This window comes from Euleptes europaea, chromosome 11 (genome assembly GCF_029931775.1).
Source record: "Euleptes europaea isolate rEulEur1 chromosome 11, rEulEur1.hap1, whole genome shotgun sequence".
NCBI lineage: Eukaryota > Metazoa > Chordata > Lepidosauria > Squamata > Sphaerodactylidae > Euleptes > Euleptes europaea.
In genome coordinates, this window is record NC_079322.1 from 51,999,361 (window position 1) to 52,026,458 (window position 27,098).

The following is a 27,098-nucleotide window of genomic DNA, read 5'->3' on the forward strand; positions in this document are numbered from 1 at the left end:
AGAAAGCCTCTACCTTCCACGCTTTCATGCTTTTTATATATTTATATTGCTTCCTGTTAATTCTTCAGTGCAATCTACCAGGGATCATATATTGAACATAACAATACCATAGCACCATACAGCCAATCAGATTTAGCTACATGATGATGGTGCCAAGGGCAAACAAAGCCCTGTCACTGCCTTCTTTCTAAAGGGATGATGGGAGACAAGGGAGCACATCCAATTAGCTCGGGGTACCAAGGCGATAGTCCATGCCTTGCTATCCTTTACATTGGCCAACAGTACTGCACAGTAAGAGTTATGCATTGATCCAGTTCTAGCCATACATGGCTGGATCAGAATGTAGACGAGGAATTAGGGATAAGCAGCATTTGGATGAGCATCCCATTGAAAGTAGAGATTCACTTATGCATACCTAGATATGGACACCATATCTGATGCATTAATTTTAGTGGTATGGAAATTTGAATATGCATCCTTGCCAGTATTCTACCCCATCTAGTTAAATGCATATAAAGAGTCTGGGGTAAGAAACTCCCACTCTTCTTGCTGAAATGGGAGGAGGTTGACAGAGAAAATATTTACATTTCAGAAGGACACTTCCTGCATTGCTTTTAGGCCTCTCAGTTCTGAAGCAACAAAAGCCTGAGTTTTCAATTTAGTAAGAACATAAGAAAAGCCCTGCTGGATCAGACCAAGGCCCATCAATTCCAGCAGTCTGTTCACACAGTGGCCAACCAGGTGCCTCTAGGAAGCCCCCAAACAAGACATTGTGTAAACAAGTCCATTCTTCTTAAGTCAAACAAGTATGCTTTCTTCTTGTGCATAATAAATCTGAATTTTACTTACAGAGTCTTCTGGGATGACTGGTGACTTGCTTGCCTTTAAGGGCTTTTCAGCTTTGAGAAGTAGGTTGTAGCCTACCCCCTTGGCCGGGCTAAATGTGGAGTCTTCTCTGCAGCTAAGGCAGCTCTCCCAATAGCAGAAGGCTCCTTGGTGGGAGGCAGGCGAATACAACCCTTTGGCAAGAAGAACTTACACAGCTATTAAATGAAAAATACTCCAAAACCCTTCCAGGTGAGCATCAGGTCTTCCAATTGTCAAGAATATATATGTCAGTGTCTTATTGTAGTTGAAAGAATGGGACTGGCATGGCACACACTTTTTTCTATCAAACTTAAAAACCACTTTTAGCTCCAGTTATATAAATCAGAGCTTTCATTTCCCATCATTGGATACTACAGAAGCTGGATTTTTTTTAAAAAATCTGTCTGGAGGTTTTTCTGTTCTGAAGATTTTTTTAAAAAAATTGCAATTCTTTTTGTGTTGGTTTCCAGTTCTGAGTGAAATATAATAAACTGGTGTTGACAAAAGAATCTGCTTGGTGCTGCCTCTGTGCAACTGCTCCAAGAGCAAATGAACCGTTCCCCCATTAGTCACTTTCCCATTGAATTCTAGAACAACATTCTGGGCCCCTGAAGCCAAGGGCAACATTTTCACCAACAACTGGGCTGCCATTCAGCCTTGCTAAGTTTATGGACTTGGAGCCTTTTCCCATGATGTTGGAGTGTATGGAGGGTGCCAAAAATCTGCTTGAAATCATTGCTCACAGACATGTCCAGGTGGAACCACAGATGTAATACTATGCAAGAACTCCAATCCCCAGTCACTCTAAATGAGGGAGACCAACAGTGTATTTAAAGCACAATTTTGAAAACACATGAAGCTGCCTTATATTGACCCTTGGTCCATCAAAGTCAGTATTGTCTCCTCAGACTGACAGCAACTCTCCAGGGTCTCAGGCGGAGGTCTTTCACATCACCTACTTGCCTAGTCCCTTTAACTGGAGATGCCGGGGATTGAACCTGGGACCTTCTGCATGCCAAGCAGATACTCTACCATTGAGCCACAGTCCCTCCCCGTCACTCATGATCAACATCATCAGCCTACGTCCAGGCAGGAAACAAACTAGTGCAGCAATTCTAAGTATGTTTTAGGGGCCACGACACACAACAGTCATATGATCTGTCCTTCAATCTTCACTGTTATAAAAACAACCCCTGGAATTTGATCGTAAGAGTATTTTATATAATACACCAATCAACCTATGGAACAATGTGTTAAATATACAGCGGAACCTCCTGAAAATGGAGACAGCACTAGCAACCATTTAATCCCCTGTTGTCAATCATTTATTAGTCTGCATTTCCCAATTTGTTATTTCTTGTATTTAAATCCCAATCATTGTCTGGAGAGCCCAGAACAGCTTGCATGTGGGTCTCAGCTGGTCTCTCCTTTAAGCACTGAACAGCTGATGTCTTAATAAAATCCAATCCATTCGTATGCTACCTTTCCACCAACTGGTCCAACAAGGCAGCTTACATATCCCCACTGTGACCAGAATCAAACTAGGTTTGTTTTTCTGAAAGACAAAGTCGCAATCCCACAGCCTAAAATGCAAGAGTTAAATTTAGAGAAATGTAAGAAAAAGAAGAAAAAGAGTTGGTTTTGATACCATTTTCTCGACCTTTAAGGAGTCTCAAACCGGCTTACAATCACCTTCCCTCCCCCTCCTCACAACAGACACCTTGTGAAGTTGGTGGGGCTGAGAAAGTTCTGAGAGAACTGTGACTAGCCCAAGCAGTCTTCATGTAGAGGAGTAGGGTTCTCTAGTCTGCCACTCTTAACCACTACATCACGCTAAAAGACAAGAAACTTGAAAATGGGAGTGGGACTGAACTCTTCACACCCCACACACAATTGGTTTCTTGCAGTTTCGCAGCAGCTACCCTTTCCGTTCTTGGTAAGGAACACCTTGTGGTAGGTGATAGCTAGCATTTTAACAAGCGGATGACCTGGGTAAATTGCAAGCTTTCTCCTTCTGCCCACCCACCACCAACCCTTTCTATCTTTCTACCCCAGCTTTAGCTACCTCCTTCCTTTCCTATCCCATCTTCGCAGTTATTCTCACTCTCCTGGAGATATCAGGCAGTCTCAGCATTTGGCCAGGTTGCTGTGGCAACCCAAAATATTATTTGTCGTACCACCCCAACTCGTACTGAAATGGGAAGTTCCCACTGTGTTTGAGGCCTATCCAAAGAGTAGAATGCCCTTGGCCAAGCACTGGACGCCCCACAAAACACCTGGTGATTGTCTGAAGATAGTCTACTGGGTGGCAAGGCTTGGGGGAACAACAGGAGCTGGTAATTTCTGCATCTGGCCAGGTTGCTAAGGCCACTGGAAGTATGATAGTTCAGCCACTTCTTTAGTTACCGTTGCAAACTTTTCAGTCTATGATGGATCTCAGAAACGTGCATAGACTGCAGGAACCTCTTGAAGAGGAATGCCCACAATTCTAAGAAAAAAGAGGATTGCAAATTTCCCCATGTCTCATGATTTCCCTATATGTAGAACCCTTCGCCGTTTTTCAGACCTGATCCCATTGTGTGGGTTTTACTACCTGTAGAGAGATCTTGACTTCATAATTAGTGTTTTTTTGTGTATTTACTTCCCTTATATCCTACTTTTTTCTCCACAATGGGGACCCAACGCATCTCCTCCATTTTATCCTCACAACAACCCTATGAGGTAGGTTAGGATGAGAGTGTGTGATTTGCCCATGGTCACCCAGCAAACCTCAGTGACGGAGTGGGGATTTGAACCTGGGTCTCCCACATCCTAGTTTGACACAGTAACCCCTACTCTGCATAGATTTTCCAGTTTATCCCAATAACAGTTAGTGCCTTGGTGTACAAACATAGTCTAACATATAGATGTGTCCATTAGGCCAATTAAGGGGGTGTTGGGGAGGAATGATCCAAAAGACATAAAAAAGTTACCATAGTAAGACTTCTAGGATAAGAGATCTTGAATCTACATTACCTTTGAAGCACACACTTTACTTAATGAATGTAATGTTTGAAACAAATTCTATAAAAACCAGTAGAAAACCTGGACAAATTCAGGCATGGTTTTCGAAATACTTTCAATTCAGACTATTAAACTCTTAAATATAGGATAATGTGCCTGACATTGCTTATGGCAGAAATACAAAAATATTTAACTGTAGCAGCAATAATTGGGGCACAGCCATGTCCACGTATTAAGAACATAAGAATGGCCCTGCTGGATCAGACCAAGGCCCATCAAGTCCAGCAGTCTGTTCACACAGTGGCCAACCAGGTGCCTCTAGGAAGCCACAAACAAGACGACTGCAGCAGCAGCATCCTGCCTGTGTTCCACCGCACCCAAAATAATAGGAATGCTCCTCTGATACTAGAGAGAATAGGTATGCAGCATGACCAGTATCTATTCTAACTAATAGCCATGAATACTCCTCTCCTCCGTGAATATGTCCACTCCCCTCTTAAAGCCCTCCAAGCTGGCAGCCATCACCACATCCTGGGGCAGGGAGTTCCACAATTTAACTATGCGTTGTTTGAAAAAATATTTCCTTTTATCTGTTTTGAATCTCTCGCTCTCTAGCTTTAGCAGATGACCCCGTGTTCTAGTATTATGGGAGAGGGAGAAAAACTTCTCCCTGTCCACTCTCTCCAAACCATGCATAATTTTATAGACCTCTATCATGTCTCCCCTTAGCCGCCTTCTTTCCAAGCTCAACAGCCCTAAGCGTCCTAACCGCTCCCCATAGGACAGTTGCTCTAGTCCCTTAATCATTTTGGTTGCTCTTTCCTGCACCTTCTCAAGCTCTGTAATATCCTTTTTTAGGTGTGGTGACCAGAACTGTACACAGTATTCCAAGTGTGGTCTCACCACAGATTTGTACAAGGGCAGGTTGATATCAGCAGTTTTATTCTCTATTCCTCGTCTAATTATAGCCAGCATGGAATTTGCTTTTTTTACAGCAGCCGCACACTACCACCCCAAGATCCCTTTCTTGGTCTGTTGCTGCCAGCACAGATCCCACACACACACACACACACACACACAGAATCAATCATTGCTGCTGCTACTACAGTTTGTTTTTTACTCTGTTTCACTGAAGAGGGTGAGCAATTTTCTCCTCTCTTCTTCCTCATTGTTCAGCCAGTTACTGTGATGAATTGTGGAAAGTACAGGGAGAGCCAAAATGGGAACCAGCTACAGTTCTTCAGAGCAGGCCTGTTTTATACAGCCCAGTACATCAATTTGATAAGGGAGGGTGAGGGAAAGAGAAGAATGCAGAATAGCCAAGTGATAGCATCTCCTCTCAAGCTCTCTCTACCATGTTGGCTCCAGTGGGGCTTTTCTGCCTCACTATCTACATTCTTGTCACTCCAGCCGCATTCCAGCTATTGTGATCCCCCTTGGCCAAGATAGTCTTTCTGCTGGGAATGAGGCAGTTACAGAAGTTGCATGCAATCCTCCAAGGGCGCCTGCTTCTGAAGCTGAGACAGTCAGAGGTCTGTGGTGTGTGCTGAAGGGGTTGGTTCCGTGTACCTCATGATTTAGGTAATGGAGAACCGGCTAACCTGAAATCAGGGCAGCAGAATCCAGCTGGAGGTACATAGGTACACGGCGAGACTAGGCTGAAGACCCTTCCAACCAACTTCTGGTCAATTATTTTAATGTTACCGACAGCCAATGCAAATAGAAGAGCGCTAAAATGAATCAGAGAGTACGTAAACAACCAAGAATGGATCACACGCACTAGTGTATGTTGTTTATTAACTTTTCCATAATTTGTGGTCAACTGTTTCGACAAGACAGAATTCATTTTGAAATGAACTTACATTTAAAAGTACACAGAAAGGCAATGGGCTTAAACATGACAGTAATGTTTTGCTGATGCACACACGCTTAAAGGACATGCACAATTCATAATCTGAGGTCTCTGTACAAGGCGATCTTTCTTTATATTGGTTTGTAACAAAAGGGAGTTCTCAACATTGAAGGAAAGCCTACTAAAACAGAAGTTCCTTCACAAAAATAAAAACATAAAACCAACAACTAAATATATTAACTCAGGGTATTTCCTTCTACACTTTTGATTTAGCCATATAATACACAATTAAGGAAAATATACAGCCAAAAAATGGTGCAATAGTGCCCTCTTGGCCACAAAGAGAAGCAGGAAAAAAAGATATTATAAAAATTGAGAAGACCATACACTGATTTTGGAGTGTTTCCAAAGCCAACAGGAAAGGGATGTGCACGTTTTCATTTAACCATCAGTAGTCCATTCACATTAAGAGCTGGCCAAAATAACCACGAGACCAGAAACTTGCTCCGATTATCTTTTAGGCCTATCTATGTCATCAATAGCTGCTAATAGTTTCTGTCTTGCTTTCTTGTTGATGTGCGATCCCAGGCAAACATTCACCAAATTGTTCAATTGCTTGGTAGAATATTCCTGGCCAAAAAGAAAGGAAATAATTTTAGATTTAAGCAACCAGACGTGTCTAGGAAAAAGAGAGGGCAAAAATCCATTTTTCACTATACACAGAAGCTGTCACTTCTCAAAGACACACCAAAAACCCCGTGTGGTTACTATTTGTGGCTATGAAGCAAAATAGGGAATGTGGCAGATGATAATGGAAATTACTTAAAGTTTTAGTCAAGTGCTGGACAGAACACAATTTTGTAAAAATTTCAATATCTTAAGGCACATAAAATTTTATTTTCCATTCTTTGGAAGAAGATATGATAAACAGTGTAAGAATGAAAATAAGTATGAAAACAGACACTTTAAAAATGCTGTTTCAACGAATCTGTTTTTAGGACTCCCGCTCATATTTCTGATTTAGCTTTACCTAAAGGATTGGAGAACAAATTAGCAACATTATATTGGATCAAAAGGAACACAAAATTAGTAATTGCAAAAAACACAAAAGTTGGAAAAATGGTTAAACGCTACAAAAACAGTGACGTGTGCCAGGAAACAGCTGCCTATTCAAACAGAGCTCTGCCTTTAGACACCGCCAGAACATCTGAATGATTAACAGAGGTAAAGACTAACAGCTTTTAACATTTCTTTTGGGCTACGAAGGGCAAAAATGTGAAAAACTCCTATCCAAGAAAAGCAAAAGTCTAGCTAGAGAGAAACAGAGGGATGATCCAGAATTACAAATTCAGTGTGCCGTTTTGGAAGTTTCTAAATTGCAACCATTCATAGCTCCAACAAGCCCATGATAGCATCGTGACCACGCCTTTAACTTCTATTGTTTACAAAATGCAATGGTCACATGTAAAATATGTCCCAAAATAGCCACACACATGCATCTAACATAGCTAATAGGTTCTCACACAGGGTATTTACATGATTTGTGGACGGTGTGGTGTGGTGTGTCCTTATGCCTGTTTTTAAAGACTTCTTTATTACCCCAGTTTCTTCTTTGTAAAAAAAACTGGCAAGCATAGGGAGTAAAATTTACAGCTTAATTTTAGATTTATTTTTTTAAAATAAATAAATTCAGATGATTAACTGGTGACCTTCTAGCGGCTGTGCACTTTGTTCCTCAGATGTCTCTTCAAGACAGAAAAACTAAACACAGCTCTGGCACATCCAATTCATTTGGTTTCCAGGGCTTCCTGATTCAGCATATGGTTTTGCTCCCCAGACTATTACCGCCCAGAATATTCCACCAGCTCACTGCTAATTAATGACAGTTCTATTGCACGATCAAAGGAGCATCAGATTATAAGTCTCTCATCTTTGCCTGTATGGTGAGAAGCCACGGTTGAGGGAAACTTTCCCTTCTCTTTCTTCTAGATGATCACATTACTTTTAAAAATATTTTTGATCAGCCACAGAATAGGCTCTAGTTTTTCTGTGTGCCAAGTTCAACAGGAAAGAATCTGTTGAAAGTCCACCTCTAACAGGAAGATGGTTTCGTATACAGAAAGCAGGGCCTTACTGGTTGTGGCCCAAAATGTACTTCCAAAAGAGGCCTAACAATTTAAACTTAGCCATGTGGAAAACAGTGTATTAAATTATTTTTCATTAGGACATTTGAAGATATTTTATTGTGGTTTACTGAGGTTACACCTAGTTTGTTTACTTATGGTTTTTGTAAGTTTTAATATCAAAACTGTACTAGGACTGTGTGACCAAAAGCTGGAAAAATGTGTGTACATGACTGTAGCAGAACACCTCGGAGTTACTTTCTTACAGATACATTATTTTCCTCCTTAATTTCTTACTGTTAGTTCATATCAACAATGTCAAAGATCTGAAGTGAATATGAATTGTTTAATAATGTAACTGAAGATCCCCTACTTGTGACAAAACAGCTAAAAATGATCCAGAATTGTTCCTAACAGGCCTTTTTCATAGCACCACAGAGAGATAAATAAATAAAACAGCAGTAGATGGGATCCTGCTGTTACCTAATTGAAAAGCGGCAACAAAACCCCTTAAAGTTCATAATAATGAGCCCAACGCATTTCAGACATAAACACCTTATTTAGCAACATGTGCTATTCTGGGTGACTAAACGAGTACCACCACCAGTGTAAAAGATTTAGAGGGTGCTATGAAAGAAAAGTTTTACATCAAATACATAGTGGGCAGAAGTGAAGAAGATCTTGCTGGCAGCAGGCTAGCAACAGCTGAGTTCCATCTAGGCTAAGATTGTTTTCCTCTCCTTGCAGGTATTAAACTCTGGCCAGAAGTGCAAGAGCCAGCGCCAAAGGGTTCTTGGCTGCAAAGCCCATGGCTCACAGCCTGGAGCCTGTGTCATCAATTAGGACCAGCCTGGGGTGTGCTTGTTTTGCTAAACTGCATTATTCATCGGGTAGCCCATTCCTGAGCCTTCGATGGCCAGGAATGGCGTGGCCAAGGCGCTGCCACGGCACCTCCAAAGCTGTTCCCCATCTGCCGAAAGGCTTTAAGCCTTTTTATTTTTTAAATGGGGCATTTTGCCCCGTTGAAAACAGCAAGGCTGCACCAGCAAAAAGCTGACACAGCAACGCTGTTCTCAATGGTGTACCTGAGGTGAAAGGGGTCAAGGAAGATGCCTACTGGCAGCTCCGCCCCCTGGCATGCCCTGGAAACGCCCCCCCATGTACGCCAGTGCGGGCCTTTGCACCGATGGGATGCCGGTGGAAGGCCCAGTCCCTGAGCGGCACTACTGCGGCAGCACTGGGAGGCTGGCATACAGGTCCACTCATTGGCTTCTGTGCCATGCTGGATGGCATAAGTGGCACGGCACTGGTGCATGGGGGCACCAATCCTGGCATAGCCCCTTCCTGGCCTCCAAAGGACTTTTGTCCTTTCAGGTCAGAAATGGGCTGTGAATTGGTAAACTGTATTCTTGGTGTCATCTTCTTTGGGTCCCTTCAAGGAAAAGAGCAGCACTGAAATGCAGTCAATAAATAAAATCCCAATACGCTGTTCCCTGTGATGACTATTCCTCCCTTTTGCCTGAGAACCCAATATCACAGTAACAGTACAACAGATATTTTAGATCGTATCCCATTATCAATGGAAATGATACGCTCGGTCATGCTCAGAGTGGGAAATTACTTCCACCTTTGTGACAATTTAAATTAATGTGGGGGAGATATTAGATTAGTGGGCTGTATTTCTATTTCTGCATCAGCACATTCTTCCCTCCTCTGCATTCCTAGCAAGAGTGAGAAGCCAAAGATCAGTTCTTACCCTGTGCTCCTTGATCCAGCGTTCCATGTCATTTTCAGTCAGATAATAAGCCTTGATATAGGTCTCAACAAATTCCTTATCTGGAATGGGTCTAATATCCGTGAGCTTTTCCAGTTTCATTAAAAATTGCTGGAAGTCCAGCTGCATCAAGGCACGGCCCTCGTTGCTGCACTTCTTGACATTAGCATAACTAGCAGATAAGCAAGACATTCGCAGATAAGCAGCAGATAAAGCCATGTGCTCATGCTTTGTTTGACAATTGCCTTGATATTCTAATCTAATCCACAATTTACTCTCGCATGTAGGAGGAAGCTAAAAGGTGTTAAGGAAATCTGTTTACTATTCGTGAGTGAGATATTTACAAAGGCAGGTCTTCTAAGCTAAGGCCAAAACATAATGATTGTGAAACAGCCACCGTGGAGTGAGGCGCTGGGACCAACTAATTAAACAGGCTTGTTGCTCTGTGTATGTCATACATAATCGAGCTTATAACAAGTTTCACAATCACAATAGCGTTTGCATCAACTCTCAAAATAACTGTCAAAGCGCCATGTGAAACTGAATAAAGCAAAAGACTCAATACATATTGTACATAAACATGGTCTGAATGACTTAATACACGTTGTTCATAAACACAGTCTTGACTTAATTTTGTCTTTAAAAGTACAGCTGTGTCAAGCCGCCCGGCTTTGGTGCTCGTTTGGCTCAAGCTTCATCAACTGGCATGCATGTTTCAGTTTGATTCCCTGCAAGAATTTTAAACAGAGCTAAACAGTTTTTCTAAGCTGACAATTATGATTTTTTAAAATATATATTCTCCTCGACAGATCAAACCAGACTATGGAGAGGGAGGACCATGACCACCCCTCCCCCTAGTGTTGCAATCCCTTCCCTCTAAAGAGCTATTTTGAAGGCTCTCTTTTGTTAAAGGGAGATTCTGATCTCCCATGTCATCTCTACGCTGACCGCAATCAGTCTGGAGCAGGCATAGTCTAGCTTTTGAATGGGCATCAAGGAAATGAAGCTGGAATGCATCCAAACATTCTAAAATGCTATTAAATACTCCTGCGTGGATTTAAAAAAAAAAGCCATGCGCTGATACAGGAAGAAGCCTGCAGTATCGCTGCAGCTGTTCCTCTCCAGCAAAATTAAGAGGGGAGAGCTTTCGCTAATAAGGCAATATCCTCACACGCATTCAGTAGTTATATGTTGAGGCTCAATTCAGGGACTCCACCCCCACCCCAAGTGTCAGATGCTGAACAGTCAACAGACATATACGTTATAATTTTTAGAGGGTGTGGGCAGAAGCATTGGCCTTGAGGTGAAGAACAGACTACAGTACACCTGATTGGCTCTAACCAGACCACATAATTCATATTTTGTGGTATCACAAGGAAACTGCAGGAATTAATCATGTGCAACAAGGTGCGCTTTATCTTTAGAAAAAGATAATGGTGCCCCTACCCTTCTACGAGAGTTCGATTGGCTAGTCGTATACAGTGCTCCCAAAGAATATTTGACACCGGCAAGGGAATACGGACTCTTCTAGATACTTCATTCAGCCTCCTGTTGAACAGTTCAAATTCCTAGTAATGTATAACACATATATTAGCCAGTGCTGCATAACACACCTACCTAGTAATGAGAAGCATAACTGTGCAGAAAGTACATAAAGCAAAGGTAAGAAATATGCCTGCTACATGTTATCTCACCTAATAAATCTATATTATTACTGGATATGCTCCTCCCAAGTTTTTATGATGTTCACAAAATGTGCGCATGAATGCATATGATCACACACACACACAGCTAATGCTACAGTTTGTCTATTTCAACACAAGGACTCTGCTTTTTGTTTCCCTTAAGCTCAGTTAAGCATTAAAATCGGAAGCAGTAGCCTGAAATCATGTCCCACGTGGTAGATGAAATTGACAAATATAGTAATTTGTAGATTTGACAAAAGTAAGGCACAGATCTGTGCACCTTGTCCAGGAAATTTAGTGAAATTTTACCCCGGGGGGGGGGGAATGAACTTAGGAGCCGGTGTGATCCCTGGGTTGGCATTAGTGCCACTGCCAGTGTGCAAATGGGCACTAATGGTGGCGCTGGGGAGTGGCACAGCCTTGGAGGCAGTGCTCCTCCCACACGGGCTTGCATTGGTGCCGAAGGGGCCATTCTCAGCTCTAGTCAGCTCCCTTAGCCCTTTTGCTGGCATAGACTTTTGCCTGCAAAAATGGTGGCGTAGCTCCATGTAAATGCATAGAGCAGTTCCATGGGGCTTGGGGGAAATTCCCGATTGGCTTGCTCTTAGGATTGCACTGCCCATCTGCAAGACCACAGAAACATAATAAAATAGAAAATAAAAGGGAATTATAGTACATCATTAAAAAGGTAAAGGTCCCCTATGCAAGCACCGGGTCATTCCTGACCCATGGGGTGACGTCCCATCCCAACGTTTTCTAGGCAGACTTTTGTTTACGGGGTGGTTTGCCAGTGCCTCCCCCAGTCAACTTCCCTTTACCCTGACCTCGGAAGGATGGGAGGCTGAGTCAGCCTTGAGCCGGCTACCTGAAACCAACTTTCGTTGGGATCGAACTCAGGTCGTGAGCAGAGCTTTTGACTGCAGTACTGCAGCTTACCACTCTGCGCCACGGGGCTCTTAGTACATCATTAGTGAAGGTCAATCTGACCAAGTCCTGGCAAAATTGAGTATTTATCAAATTACATTTGGCTTGCTTTCTCTATGCAGTGCTTCATGTGATACGTTTTTCAGATTTCCAAGAGTGCCAAACTCTAAAAATGCCATTATTCAACAGAAAGGCCAACTCATAATCTGAAATGGACTCCTGTGAAAAACAGATTTCAACACTCCATTGCTAACCTGTCCCTTACAAGTCAAACCACTATCGCTGATACCTCATGCATTCTCCTGTTAAACTGTTGCTAAACAGTAAAACAGCACAGAGCAAATGAGAGAAACAAAGTAGCTCATTTTCAATGCAGTCTTATGTAGAATTACTCCAGATCAAGCCTATTGATTTCAACTGTTTTAGGCTAATCTAACTCTGCATACAACTACACTGCTGTAAACATTGCAGAAAAATCCCATATTTACCTTTAAAAGCGAATCGACATAAATATTGTGCTGGGACATGATTTCCTTCACATCCCATTTCACGTTGGCCATAAGGAGCAGCATCTGTTCATAATCAATTGCTTTAGCGGCTACAATCCAGTAAATAGGTTTACGCAACTCACTGGCGGTCGATACCGTCTGGAACAGGTAGAAGAGAATTATTATTTTTTCTAATCTACACGATGCCATGAACAAATTGCACAAGATATTATCAGGCTGTACAGGAAAGTGAATGATTCCTATGCTTTGGAAGTAAAACTGGGGATTTGAAGTAAAACTAGGGATTTGCGTAGAATCCTGACCTGAGAGTAGAACTGCTGAAGAAAAGGTTTCTTGGCCGGAGGCATTACAGTATCTAGATGAGGCTGAAGGAACTCAAACTGCTCGGCTAAAAATACTCTGAGAAACAACACAGAAAATCCATGGTCACTGACAAAGAAAAGACTTAGAAAAAGAATAGTTTAAGCCCTTTTAGTACAGATTTATACCAATATTGCATGCATCCTGTAAACCTGATGCCCAAGAACTCCATTACTTATGGAGTTAATATAGAAAGAAAGAAACACATGCTGGGAAATCTCTCAGTGGTGCCAGAATGTTGCCTTGGTTACAGAGGTATTTTCTTATTATTTCTGAATTATAAGATCACCTTTTTTCTACAAACATACACACACACACAAATCTACGCAACCATGTATCGAAGGGAAGAATTTATAAAACCAAGACAAGTTTTTAAAAGGAAAAGCCACAGCTGACAATGCGAGCACCGGCAGAGCAGTACATGAGGTCACGTGGTCTGCTATGGAAGAACGCGCATGAAGGTATTACCCATCACTCAAGGCCTACAGTAACATTTAAGTGATTTCTCTTATCTAGGTGCTGTTGCAAAAGATGACTAAACGCGCACTTTTCTCAGTCGCTGGGAGGTTCTGCTAGCTTTGCTCTTTTCTCCTAAAGACACTTCTAGGTTAGAGGGACCCAAAAGTCCTAGAAAGGTATCCAAGATTTAAGCATCAGCAAGAGGCCTATGAACCTCAGGCTAACCCTGCAGATGTATCTTTTGTGGTTTTCCCCTTAGCAGGTGCTCAGAGTCACTACCCGCAGCTGTGTGGAGCAGAGTGGCTCTTTCGTCTTGTACCTTTTCGCTCTCCAGGGAAGACAGGTTAGTGTTTCAAGGGCTTGCGTTTTGCTAGGAAACTTGTGTATTTCACTTTATTTTGCACTCTGTAATCTTGCATCTTCTGCATCCATATGCTTTTATACGGTTATTCTGTTGCTTATTACATACAAGTAAAAACAAACCTAACGGTATTCTGGTGTTTGTGTCTTCTATCATTTAGAATTAGCGCACTAACTTGATGTGACTAAATCATTTCAGGTTACAAACCCATGTCCCCCAAAACAAACACCGATTAATGCGAAAATCTGGCTATTTCACTATTTGGGGAGATTATTACCCCTTAGCCCGACTACAACAAGCCCAACTACAACAAATCACAGTGGAACTTAGTTACTCACAGGGTACAATTGCTAAAAGACTATCAGTATATTAAATCTACACTTATTAATATATCAATATATACTTATTAATATACCAATCCTGCAACATTTTAGAAAAATAGAAAGCTGGTTTACAAATTGTAACACACAAGGATTCTGTGGCCACCACTCTCTCTGCCAAGCCATACAGCGTGCTGCCAGATGTTAGAATGACGAGTTGACTGAGATGTGGGCTTGGAACTTTCTCCTTTCTTTCTTCAGCACCAGGAAGAGTTCCAGTGGCATCAGAGGACATCTCCTGCAAAAAGTGGAGGGAAAACTTAAAATGATGAGACAAGCTTGAAGTGTCAGAAGTTGACAGGTCTCATTTCTATTTAGCTGAATTTCAGTTGAAACAGAGACCCTCCAGAGATCATGAGCTAGACATCACTGCAGCCTCCATTTTAGTTTCCGGTGGACAGATTATCTGACCCCAAGAACTCACACACTACAGTGGGCTTCTAAGGCAGGGAGGCCCAAGATTTCAGAAGCATAATTAATAAGACAGTTCCTTATCTCCAGAGGTAGAAAAAGCTTGTTCATAACTACAAGCAAAGAGAAGGTTTATCCTATTTGACTCCAACCCTGCAGCTATTTTACAGATAACAGAAGAATCCCTTTTCTAGGCTATGATTTTGTTAAATTTCACCAGCACATAGCATATATATTATTTTAGTAGTAACCATATGGTCTTATTCAGCAGGATTTTCTAGTTCAATTGGTTGCATTTCATGTTATTCAAACAAATCCCTACAGGAAACCTGAGTGGAAGATTCATCATATACTAGCTTACTCAGTTGGTCCCCAATGCTCGAAGTAAGAAAAATACGTTTTAAGAAAAAAGAAACTATTATCAGCAAGTTACAAGAAGCTGACAAGGTAACAAAAACAAAAGCAATAGGAACAAATAAAGTTCTACCACAATATTTGTAGTAGAGATGACCCCAAAAAGGTAATTGAATGATTTACAATGCAGTTGACTACATCAAAATCTTACCAATGTCCTAGTATGCACATCTGTACCCATAATTAAATGGAAACCTATTTTAAGATATCCACTCGATATAAATCTATAACAGATGTCATCAGTTTTAAGCACCATACTGGTCTTACAGGTAGGCTATGCCTGGGATCCAAATAAGTTTCTCACACAAAGTACTTCTGTTGGTTTCTGAGGTCTGCATGCCATATCACAAATTACTGCTGACAGTTTGCCACAACGTACATGAATGTGTGGAGAAAAGTGGTACCACATGTTTGGGTAAGGCAACTCAGGTGAGCAGTGAGAATTCATTTATTAAAATTTTACCAGGTGGGTAATGTGTCAACAAATTTCAGAAAAAGTGAAAGAATAAGTATAGGTGACTTTTTGTAAGGCACAATTCACGAGGCAGAGTAACTGCTTAATAAAGTTGTTTCCTACAGTAGGTTGATCAGCTCCCACTCAACAGCATACCACATCAGGGCAAAAAGATACCTGATGGTGCACACTGACAAAACCTAGAGAAGCTACATGGATTCTTGGCTTCTGTGTTCACTACGGAAAGTACAGGGCATGTATCCACACCACAGCCACTATTTTTAGGAAGAGAGTACCAAGAACTGGATCAAATTGATTTCTAGACCTACTGTGGAAATAAAAAACTGTAAGTCTCCAGTTTCCGTTGGCATACATTCAAGAGTTCTTAAGGAGCTTAAATGTGAGGTTGTTGATGTACTAACCCATATATACTATTTATCACAAAAATCAGGCACTATACCAGAAGACTGGAGAGTAGCAAATGTCACACCGATTTTTAAAAAGGAGTCCAGAGGAGAACCAGAAAATACATGTCAGGAAGCCTAATATCTGTTAGGCAAAATTAGTAGTTGCTGTAATCAGACCAGAATTATTAGGCACACAGAGGAACAACACCTGGTGGAGGAAAACCAGCATGGCTGCTGCAAAAGGAAGTCCTGACTTACCAACCTTTTGGAGTTCTTTGAGAAAGTGAACAAGCAAGTAGATAATGGCTACCCAATAGACATTATATAAGTGGACTTTCAAAAGGCTTTTAACAAGGTACCTCACCAACAACCTCTGAGTAAGCTTAACAGTGACGGGATAAGAGGATAGGTCCTCTTATGGATTAAAATTGGTTGAACTAAATTGGTTATGGATTAAAATTGGTTAAATGACAGTTCTTGCAATAGAGAGAAGTAAGTAGTGGGGTTCCACAAGGATTGGTATTGGGGCTGGTGATATTTGTTCACAAATGATCTGAAACTGGGGTGGGGAGAAGTGTAGTGGCCAAGCTTGTGGATGACACAAAATTATTCAGTATGGTGGAAACCAAGGCTGACTGAGAAGAGCTCCAGGAGGATGTTCACAAACTGGGAGAGTGGGCAACAATGTGGTTCAACACTGCTAAGTGTAAGGTACCTCACCAACACAGTCCAAAAGACTCACTCCAACAGACTTCAGGCAGCAACCCTGAAGCACCCCCAGAAAACAGGTTGAACACAAGATGAAGCTTTAGGCTACAGCAAGGTGAGTACTCAGTCAGGAAAAAAGCTCAAGGCATCAACAGTGCTGCTCCAAAGCCTCATCTCCCAGGTGCAGAAGGCAGAAAGAAACAACCTCAAGCTGCTCTTGAGCAGGCTGTATCTGCCAAAATTCGCCCATGGGAGTAATAAGGACTGCTTTATAGGGAAGATAAGGAGCGTAGCTTCTGGGTGGCTGCTCTGAACACCATCTTGTCCGGCGACCTTTATTAAAGGTGATGCACATTGAAACAAAAAAAACCCCTTTAATTACATGCCAATGGGTCTGAGATGTGAAAGACACCTTGGAGTCGTAGTGAAGAGTTCAATGAAAATATCAACCCACTGTGCTGCAGCAGAGACAAAGGCAAACTCCATGCTGAGGATTATTAGGAAAGGGACTGAAAACTAGGCAGCTGATATTATAATGTATAGATCTATGCTGTATAGATCTATGCTGCAGCCTCATTTGGAATACTGTGTGCAGTTCTAGTCACTGTATCTCAAAAAGGATATTGGAGAGCTGGAAAAAGTACAGACGAGGGCAAGCAAGCTGATGAAGGGTTTGGAGCACCTTTCCTGTGAGAAAAAACTGAAGAGTCAATTAAAGGGGGGCAATTAAGTTAGAAGACAACTAAGAGGGGAACATGATAAAGTTTTACAAAATAATGCTCAGGGTAGAGAATGGGGACAGAGATCACTTTTCCTCCCTCTTACAAAATAGTAGAACTCGCTGGCTTCTAATGAAGTTGATTGGTAGTAGATTCAGGACAGACAAAGGAAATACTTCTGTATACAACAAATGATTAAAATGTGGAATTCACTTTCAAAGGGTGTAGCGGTGGCCATAGACAGAGAGAGCTTTAAAAGGGGGACAGATTCACGGCCTATCGCTGGCTATTAACCATTGTAACTAAAGGGAGCTTGCACATTCAGAAGGTTTAAACCTCTGAATACCAGTGGCAGGAGGCACCATCAGGGGAAGGCCTCAAACTGTATGCCCTGTAGCTGGCCCTCCAGAGTAACTGGTTGGCCACTGGGTGAGACAGGATGCTGGACTGAATGAACCACTGGTCTGGTCCAGCAAGGGCTCTTGTAATGTTCTTATGTGCAGTTAAGAACAAGGAACATCCTCTAAGTAGTACAGCAGTCCCAAACAAATCAGTCTCACACCCCTATATGCGCATCAACAATAATTGACACTCAAGTTCTCAATAACTTAACTTCCAGTCATCTCTACAGCAATAAATCTGTACACCTTCTCTTAACAACTCTATTTTAAGGAGTATTTATGAAAGCACACATCTCATCAGATGTAATGCTGTGCTGTCTCTCCTGCACATTACCAAGATGGAAAGCTGCACCCTACAGAAACACTTAAAAAAATCCACCTGTGTTTGCAAAGAGAATGAGAAACAAGCACTGTGTTCAGAGCAAACCAAAAGAAGGTTAGTGGAAAAACTGGCCTGAGGAGTCCATGCCAAGAGACGGTCCTCTTTGTTATTGCCTCCGTCGATCTTTAAATCAAAAAGGTATTTGTAGATTAAAAGAAAAATGGGGTTCATAATTGAAACAGCTCTCCAGCAACAGACAAACCTCAATGCAATCAGACTTCAGAGTGCTAATGCTTACCACAGGCATTTTAAAACAATATCTGGTTAGAATTGCCGTTTTTAGGTCTGACCCATCAGCTGTTTTGATTACACTTAAGTAGTAGGAGTGTCAAAACGGAAAGAAATATGGGTGCAAATAGATAGCTATAATTCAGGCATTTTTAACCAAATTTAAGTTTGAGTATAATTTCAAAAGTGCGTATCAGGCTCCTCATAGGGAACTTGTGGGCTCCTTCCTGATCCTTCCCCCTCCAGAGAGACCACAGCATGTATTGTGCCACGTGTCAGCCTTCCCTCTACTACATCTCCCAGTTTGCCCAGTAGGGATAACCAGTGCCTGCTGGGAGCCACGCCATTTCTGTTGATATTGTATCTTGTCTTCAGGTGTCTTAAAAGGTGCCTCCCTTGACGCCCTCCCATTTCAATTGAAATTTGAGACTTTGGCTCAAAGTGAGCATCTTAGTCAATCATACATCTTTACTTAAGTAAACAACTGCAGAGTCAGAAATCCACTAGAAAAAGTTATTATTCTCTGGGAATCACAATTCAGTGGAGCACGTGAATTACTGAGACGATACTTAGCCCTGGTTCACACAACTAGGAGAATGAAGTGGCAATGCCCTGGGATGGCATAGCTCCCACACAGATTCAAATCCCCGCACCTCTGTCTTTGTGAAGTAAGCTCTGCTATAATCAAAAAAGGCATTTCGGGCAATTTTGGGATGACAGAATTGAACAGGAAGCAAAAGGATCCCCTTTTCTGAAAGAAAACACCACAGTAATGAGAAAGATGCCAAAGCAGCATCAGTGAGGAAAAACAATGGTAGCTAACCGTGTCAAGAAAAAAAGAGGCCAAAAACTCTCGCAATTTAGAGGCTTTTTTAGGGGAAATATTTAACAAACATTAATTTCATTAAAGTCAGTGGGTTTAGAAGGGGGGCAGTTTTGTTTAGGATCATACTGTCAGCTATCTAGAAGCAATTTCAGGAGGGCAGCCATGCTGGTCTGCAGTAGAAGACCTAGATTTGAGTCCAGTAGCACCTCAGAGACCAAGATTTTTAGTGTCTGTCAAAAGGAGCTTTGACTCTCAAAAACGTAAACCCCCCCCCCAATTTTGTTGGTCTCCAAGTTGCAACTGGACTTGAATCTAGCTTATCTAGAAGCATTTTGTGACGCAGAGTTCTAAACATGGGCAGCCCTACCAATAACATCCCAAAATGGAAGGATGCAGATGAAGAACAAAAATGAACAAAGGCAGACTTTTGCATCCCCGCCATGAAGGACTCCTGATCAAACAAACAAACCTTTGATCAAGTGTGCTAAGAAAATAGACTAGCTACCTGAGCCACAATGACATTTTGGTTCTTTAGAATACAGTTCTGTACTTTTATGAACACTATAAACCGAGGAAGGCATTATTTTAAGACAACAAAGGCAGCTAGGCACTGAGGAGAGCCTCCTATTGTACCAGTAGAGTTTGTGCTCTAAAAAAAGAACAAAACCAGGAAAGATGTCATTCTATCAAGTATTCACTTCATTCAGAAGAGGAATATTTTCTCACTCCATTTTCCTCTTCATTGAACAAGAAAACACGATGGACCTTCTAATAGTTGTCAGGTGTAAAGGTGTCATTCAGAGAAAAAAGCATCAGGTCTCAACAGCTTTTGTACAGAATTTTTCCTTATAATTAGAGGCGGAAGAAAGATCCCTGGTGTTTCATAAAGGCTGGGAACACACTTGAGGAGAAGCAACTTTTCAGTCTCGCAAATATTTCCCCATAAACTTATATGCAAAATAACGACACTCAAGGACACAACCACGGTGTATACCCTCATCGTTTTTTCTTTGATCAACGTGTTGATACAAGAAGTAAAGCCTACAAGTTTGGAATTAACAGCTCGCAAAAAATAAAAACCAACAATGCAGACAATGATGGATTGCTGGACTCACCAGAGTGAAACAAAGAATGTGATCAGTTTATGTAAATGTTTCTAGCCCTTCCTTTATAGCTTCAAGGCATGTACAGTCATATAAAGAGCTACAGCTGAATAATAAAGAACAATAAAATAAACACCATCAATCACAAAAAAATAAAAGGCTTGCAGCAGAGCTTAATGAATAAGACAATCCTGGAGAGTCGGCTGGAAGACCCCACTGCATCCTCAGCTGCCCCATTTCAGGTTCGTCTTCCTCCGAGTCCTACTGCCAAACCACAGATATTTTTTTCCTTCGGACAGCTCCTCTTCTGCTGCCTTGTATTCTGCAGCTCTTTTTGCTGTTAGTCCCATCAGCAATCAGCTCTGACATTGCATCCAGGCTCTGGCCAGACTCATTCAGACATCATATCTCAGGCACCCAGTTCATTGGTTCTTGGCTAAATACCCATGTGCAGAACTGAGAGTGTCCGTCAAGTGGCCAACCATGCGGGACGTATTTGGACTCCTCTGTCCTACAGAAATAGGAGGTAGAATTTCTGGAAACCTCACAGAGGTTCCTAAGGGTGCTGTTTCGGATACTGTAGCCACAGGAACCTCTGTGAGGTTTTCAGAAATTCTACCTCCTATTTATGTAGGACAGAGGAATCCAAATACACCACACATGATTGGCCAGTTGATGGACACACTTGGCAGGCTGCCCAGAGGCCTTTGTTAATTATTAAACATTACTCTTTTAATACAAAATCAAAGGTATGCATTGTGTATTTTGAAATTACCATTGTTTCCTAGCACTAACCTGGATAGCCTAGGCTAGCCCAATCTTGTCAGATCTGAGAAGCTAAGTGTGAGAGTCCCAACCAACCTGGTTAACTTCGCAAAATCACTTGCTCAGACTTGGATGCAGAAACAAAGGATTTATTGAAAGCTTCAGATGGTACTAGGCAGACACGAGTTTAAAGTTGCAAGTGGGCTAACAATCAGGGTTACAGAATATATCTCCTACAGGGCACTGGGATTCACACTTCTGTTATGGGAAGCTACAAGATAGATTGGTGCAATACAAAACATCAAACCGTCTCAGAGAGACTGTTAGGACTATCAGATCTCCAAGGCCGAATCTGGCCCGAGGGAGTACAAGCAGGAAGCGCAGCAGGGGAGGGGAAGACGGCACCTGGGAAAGACAGACGAGGCGCCTGGACCCGGGGAGGTGTGAACTGCTTTTACGAGTTCAAAGGGGAGAGGGATGAAGGACACAGAAAGGAGAAAGGGAGTCAAAGACACATGGCCCTCACATTCTGCCCCCCTTAAGGCCCCCTTCCCGCTAGGTCGGGAGGACGAGGCTTATCAGGGTAGGCACAGTGGAATTCATGAACCAGACGGGGGGCCGCCATGTGGGGGGCTGCCACCCATTCATCATGTGCAGGACCTAGATGTTTCCATCGAACAAAATAGTACAATTTTCCTTTTTTCCATTTGGAATCTAAGACCTTGGACACTTCCAAGTGTGTGTCCCCGCCCACCACCGTAGGAATTTCTGGTTCGGGGGGGGAGTGGAATTGGGGAGCGGCGACGTAAGGTTTAAGTAAACTGATGTGAAAGACGGGGTGGATGCCCTTAAGGGTTTTGGGCAGCACCAATTCTACTGTGACTTCATTGATCACTTGGGATATGGGAAACGGCCCTACGAATCGCTCATTAAGCTTTTTGCAGGGTCGGAGCGAGCGTAGGTTCTTGGTGGAGAGATAGACCTGTTCCCCCACCTTGAGCTCCCATCCCGGGGACCGGTGTTTGTCGGCCTGTTCCTTGTATTTGCGCTTGGCCCGTTCCAGGTTTTTTTGCAACCAGGGCCAAGTGGATCGGACCACCTGCACCCACTCCTGGACCTCCTGGATAGCTTCGAGCTCAGGAGTGACGGGGGTGGAACCGAACGGACCGAAATCAGTCCCGTACACTACCTGGAAAGGGCTAAACCCAGTGGAGGAGTGGGGGGCATTGTTGTAGGCATACTCAGCAAAGGGCAACAAGTCTACCCAATCATCCTGGTGATAATTAACATAACAACGGAGGTAACACTCAACCACGGCATTCACTCGTTCGGTTTGGCCATCGGTTTGGGGGTGGTAAGCAGAGGACAGACCTTGTTCCTCCACTCCCAGTAGCTTCAGGAAGGCTCGCCAGAACTTGGCAACGAATTGGACCCCCCTGTCGGAGAGGACCTTTCTGGGAACCGAGTGAAGTCTGAGGACATGAGTGACAAACAATTTGGCCAACCCCTGGGCCGAGGGGAGTCCGGCACAGGGGACGAAGTGAACCTGTTTGGAGAAAAGATCCGTGATCACCCACAGAACCGTCTTTCCTCGGCTGAGAGGCAAATCGGTGATAAAGTCCATGGCGATCACCTCCCAGGGTCGGGTGGGGGTCTCTAAAGGTTTCAGGAGCCCCGGGGGTTTGCCCACCCTTCTCTTAGCAGTGGCGCAGATGGGGCAGCTGCGAACGTAGAGTTCCACATCCGCTCTCATACCGGGCCACCAAAATTGACGTCTCACCAAATGCAAAGTTTTGACAAACCCGAAATGACCCGCTAATTTGGCTCCGTGGACCAGTCCCAGGACCTCTTTGCGGAGAGATGCCGGGACGTAGAGCTTCCCTCCCTGCATCCACCAAGAGTCCCGTTGTTCCATGCCGGCGGGGAGAGCCTGCTGCTCGGCTTCCCGCAGAGAAGCGTCCCGGAGCCGTTGCTGAAAAGCTTCCGGGACCCCTTTGAGCAGGGGATCTTTAGGCAGGCGGGCTTTGGACCGGGTGGTGACGGCCAGTCCCGGGACCTCCCCTCGCTGCTCGGGGGTGAACAGGGAGTCCACGGGGCGGTCAAAATCATTGCGGTACTGGGAAGTCGGGATAAGGCATCCGCTAGGGCATTGTCCTTCCCGGGTACATGTTTGAGGGTGAAACGGAACTTAGCAAAAAACTGAGCCCACCTGATTTGCTTGGCGTTGAGCTTTCTAGCTCCCTTGAGGGCCTCCAAATTCTTGTGGTCGGTACACACCTCAAACGGAAATTCTGCCCCCTCCAAGAAATGTCTCCAGATGGTGAGGGCATGCTTAACAGCCGCCGCCTCCTTCTCCCAAATAGCCCAGTTGATTTCGGCTTGGGAAAACTTTTTGGAGAAGTAGGCGCACGGTCTCAAAACCCCGTCCCCATCCCGTTGCAGGAGGGGCCCCCCCATGGCAACATCCGAGGCATCCACCTGGACCACGAACGGTTTATTGCAGTCCGGGTGGGCTAGTACTGGTTCGGAAGAAAAGAGCAGTTTAAGCTCTTCAAACGCCTGCTGGCAGAGCGGCGACCATTGCAAACGGGCCGAGGGCAGAGCGGCGTTTGCCCCCTTCCCCTTGGTGCGCAAAAGGGAAGTGAGGGGGAGGGACACTTGTGTGAAATTGGGGATGAAATTGCGGTAAAAATTGGCAAACCCCAGAAACTGTTGTAGTTGTCGGCGAGTGGTGGGGGGTTCCCAGTCCCTTACCGCCCTAACCTTCTCGGGATCCATTTCCAAGCCCTGGTGGGAAATGACATAACCCAAGAAGGTGATGGAGGGCTGATGGAACTCGCACTTGGATACCTTGGCAAACAATTTATGTTCCCGCAGCCGCTGGAGGACTTCGCGCACCAGTCGGACATGCTCTTCCATGGTTTCAGAATAAATGAGGATATCATCCAAAAATACCACCACCCCCCGAAATAACAAATCATGTAAAACTTCATTAATTAATTGCATGAATACACTCGGAGCCCCTGAAAGTCCGAACGGCATTACTAAATATTCAAACATGCCAAAACAACTCGAAAAGGCCGTCTTGGATTCGTCCCCCTCCTTAATGCGAATGCGGTGGTAGGCTTCCACCAAATCCAATTTGGTGAAGATCCGGCCTTCCTTCAATTGTGCTAGAAGGTCTGGAATGAGAGGGAGGGGGTAAGCGTTAGACTGAGTGACAGCGTTCAGTCTACGAAAGTCAATACACAGTCTTAAATCTCCCGTTTTCTTTTTGACAAAGAAGGCTGGGGCGGAGTACGGAGCTTTCGAAGGGCGTATGAAACCCCTTGCCAAGTTGGTGTCCAAATAGTCCCGCAAAACCGCTTTCTCATTGGGACTCATGGGATAAACTTTCCCCTTGGATAACTTGCCGTCTCCCACAATCTCAATGGCACAGTCAGTCTCTCGGTGTGGGGGCAGTTCATCGCATTCCCTCACGTCAAACACATCCACAAACTGGGAATACTCGGAGGGTAGTTGGGGTGGGGTGGTGACGGGCACGGGGGACCCCACCAAAGCGGCGGCCGGGGTGCAGAGCACTCGGTCCTTATCGTGCAACCCACAGGGGTCCTCGGGGAAGGTGAGTGTTCGTTTGACCCAGTCAATAGAAGGGTTGTGTCCCTGCAGCCAATTCATCCCCAAAACCACGGGGGCGACTATGGGGGCAATGGTAAAGTAAAGCCGTTCCCAATGTTCTCCAATGGCCATAACCACCGCAGAGGTGCGGTGAGTAACGGCACAACGATCGGGGCGGTCTGCTGAGGAGCCCCACTTACAGCAGACCGACGGCATTTTTTGCCGACACTTCCCACTCTTCTTCCTCGCTGGATGAAGGGGACGTGGTAGTTGTAATCCGTGACTCGGCCGAGTCAAAGGCTGCATTTGTAATCCTGGGTCCCGACGGACCAGTTGAGGTGGAGGCTCCATCTTGGGTGCGCGTGTGCAGCGCGGAGGACGCGCTCCGGCGTCCAGGTGCGCCGCTCCGGCGTCGGGGTTGGCCTTCCGCCGGGATCTTCTCCGGTTCGGTCGGGGTCGGACGAGGAGGAGCCGGACGTCCGGAGCGTGACGGGCATTGCGAGGCGAAGTGACCCTTACCCCCACACACTAAGCACACCCCGGTTTCGAAGCGCTTGCGGCGTTCGGCTGTCGAGGGGCCGCCGCCGCCCGGGGGTCGGGAGTCTCTGGTACCGCCTGGTCTGTCCCCCTTTGGCTTGAAGTCGCGGCCGGTGCGTTGTTTGGACAGGGTCAGGAGTTGCTTTCGATTTTCGATATCGGCGGCATGGCGCACCCAACCCTCGACGTCCGGGGGGTTACCCTGCATGAAGGCCCAATGCTGCAGGTCCGGGTTCAGCCCTTCTCTGAAGCACTGCACACGGGTAGCCTCGCTCCAATCCAAAATTCTGCTCGATAGCGACTGGAATTCTCTCGCATACTGCGCCACCGACTTAGTCCCTTGGCGTAGTTGCATCAGAGTAGCCTTGGCCCGCGCCCCCAGGTTCGGGTCCTCGAACCGATTTCGGAGAGCAATCATGAACTCATCCAGGCTCCGCAGTACAGGGGAGCGGAGCTCGTATTGTAACACCATCCACGCGGCAGCTTCGCCTTGCAGGAGGGAGGCCACATATTGTACCTGGGATTCCTCGGAGGTGAAGGTGCGGCCCTGCTCCCGCATAAAAATGTCCACTTGGACCATGAAGAAGGTCAATTGGTCTCCCGACCCATCATACGTAATCTTCAAATCACGGCGGGCCGGAGTGCTGGGAGGAGCGGGCGGTGCCGCCGGTGTCCCGTCTGGGGGATTACCGGAGGGGGGCTGTACCTTTAACGCATCCATAGCGGCGCCCATCTCAAGCATTAGGGTCTGCATGGTATCCATCCGTTCCAGCAAACCCTGGCGTTCCTCCTGCCATCGCCTCCGCTCCTCGTCCATCTGGAGCAGCGTTAGAACCTCCTTACGCGCGGGATCGTCCTCGAGCCCCGCGCTGGGGAAGGCCATCCGGCGTGCCTTCGCCTCGGTCCGGGAGAGGGACCAGCCCTTGGGGGAGTCCAACCAGGAGTTAAAGGTGGTCCTGGGCCTAGTACCCCCTCCGCTGGGCACCTTCTGCTTGGTGTCACCTTCCGGCGGGTTAGGGTCAGGCAACTCCGGGGCCGCGGGCTTCTTCGGTTTCTCGGGGGAAGAGGGGGTCTCCTCCTCGTCTCGCATGGCTGTCCGGAAAGGTACAGGCGTAGAACGAAGAGGCAAGGACTTGCAACTTAATGTGAGAGTCCCAACCAACCTGGTTAACTTCGCAAAATCACTTGCTCAGACTTGGATGCAGAAACAAAGGATTTATTGAAAGCTTCAGATGGTACTAGGCAGACACGAGTTTAAAGTTGAAAGTGGGCTAACAATCAGGGTTACAGAATATATCTCCTACAGGGCACTGGGATTTACACTTCTGTTATGGGAAGCTACAAGATAGATTGGTGCAATACAAAACATCAAACCGTCTCAGAGAGACTGTTAGGACTATCAGATCTCCAAGGCCGAATCTGGCCCGAGGGAGTACAAGCAGGAAGCGCAGCAGGGGAGGGGAAGACGGCACCTGGGAAAGACAGACGAGGCGCCTGGACCCGGGGAGGTGTGAACTGCTTTTACGAGTTCAAAGGGGAGAGGGATGAAGGACACAGAAAGGAGAAAGGGAGTCAAAGACACATGGCCCTCACACTAAGCAGGGTCAGCCCTGGTTGGTACTCAGATGGGAGACCACCAAGGAAGTCCCGGGCTGCTATGCAGAGGTAGGCAATGCCAAACCACCTCTGAATGTCTCTTGCCTTGAAAACTCTATGGGGTTGCCATAAGTCAGCTGTGACTTGACACCTGATTAATCTACTAAGCTATTAAGAAGAAGAAGAGTTGGTTTTTAATACCCCAATTTTCTCTACCTTTTAAGAGACTCAA

General features: G+C 44.7%; 1 protein-coding gene across 1 annotated transcript in view; it reads right to left on the reverse strand.

Moving 5' to 3' along the window:
- Positions 1 to 6,129: 6,129 nt before the first annotated feature.
- VPS50 (VPS50 subunit of EARP/GARPII complex) overlaps positions 6,130 to 27,098 on the reverse strand; it is a 98,546-nt gene continuing 77,577 nt past the window's right edge. The window contains exons 23-28 of the mRNA XM_056857582.1: positions 14,387 to 14,535; positions 13,040 to 13,136; positions 12,717 to 12,875; positions 11,066 to 11,187; positions 9,602 to 9,791; positions 6,130 to 6,352 (exon numbers count right to left, since the gene is read on the reverse strand). Of these exons, the coding sequence (XP_056713560.1) occupies positions 6,233 to 6,352; positions 9,602 to 9,791; positions 11,066 to 11,187; positions 12,717 to 12,875; positions 13,040 to 13,136; positions 14,387 to 14,535 (837 nt within the window). The 3' untranslated portion in view covers positions 6,130 to 6,232. The remainder of the gene's footprint in view (positions 6,353 to 9,601; positions 9,792 to 11,065; positions 11,188 to 12,716; positions 12,876 to 13,039; positions 13,137 to 14,386; positions 14,536 to 27,098) is intronic.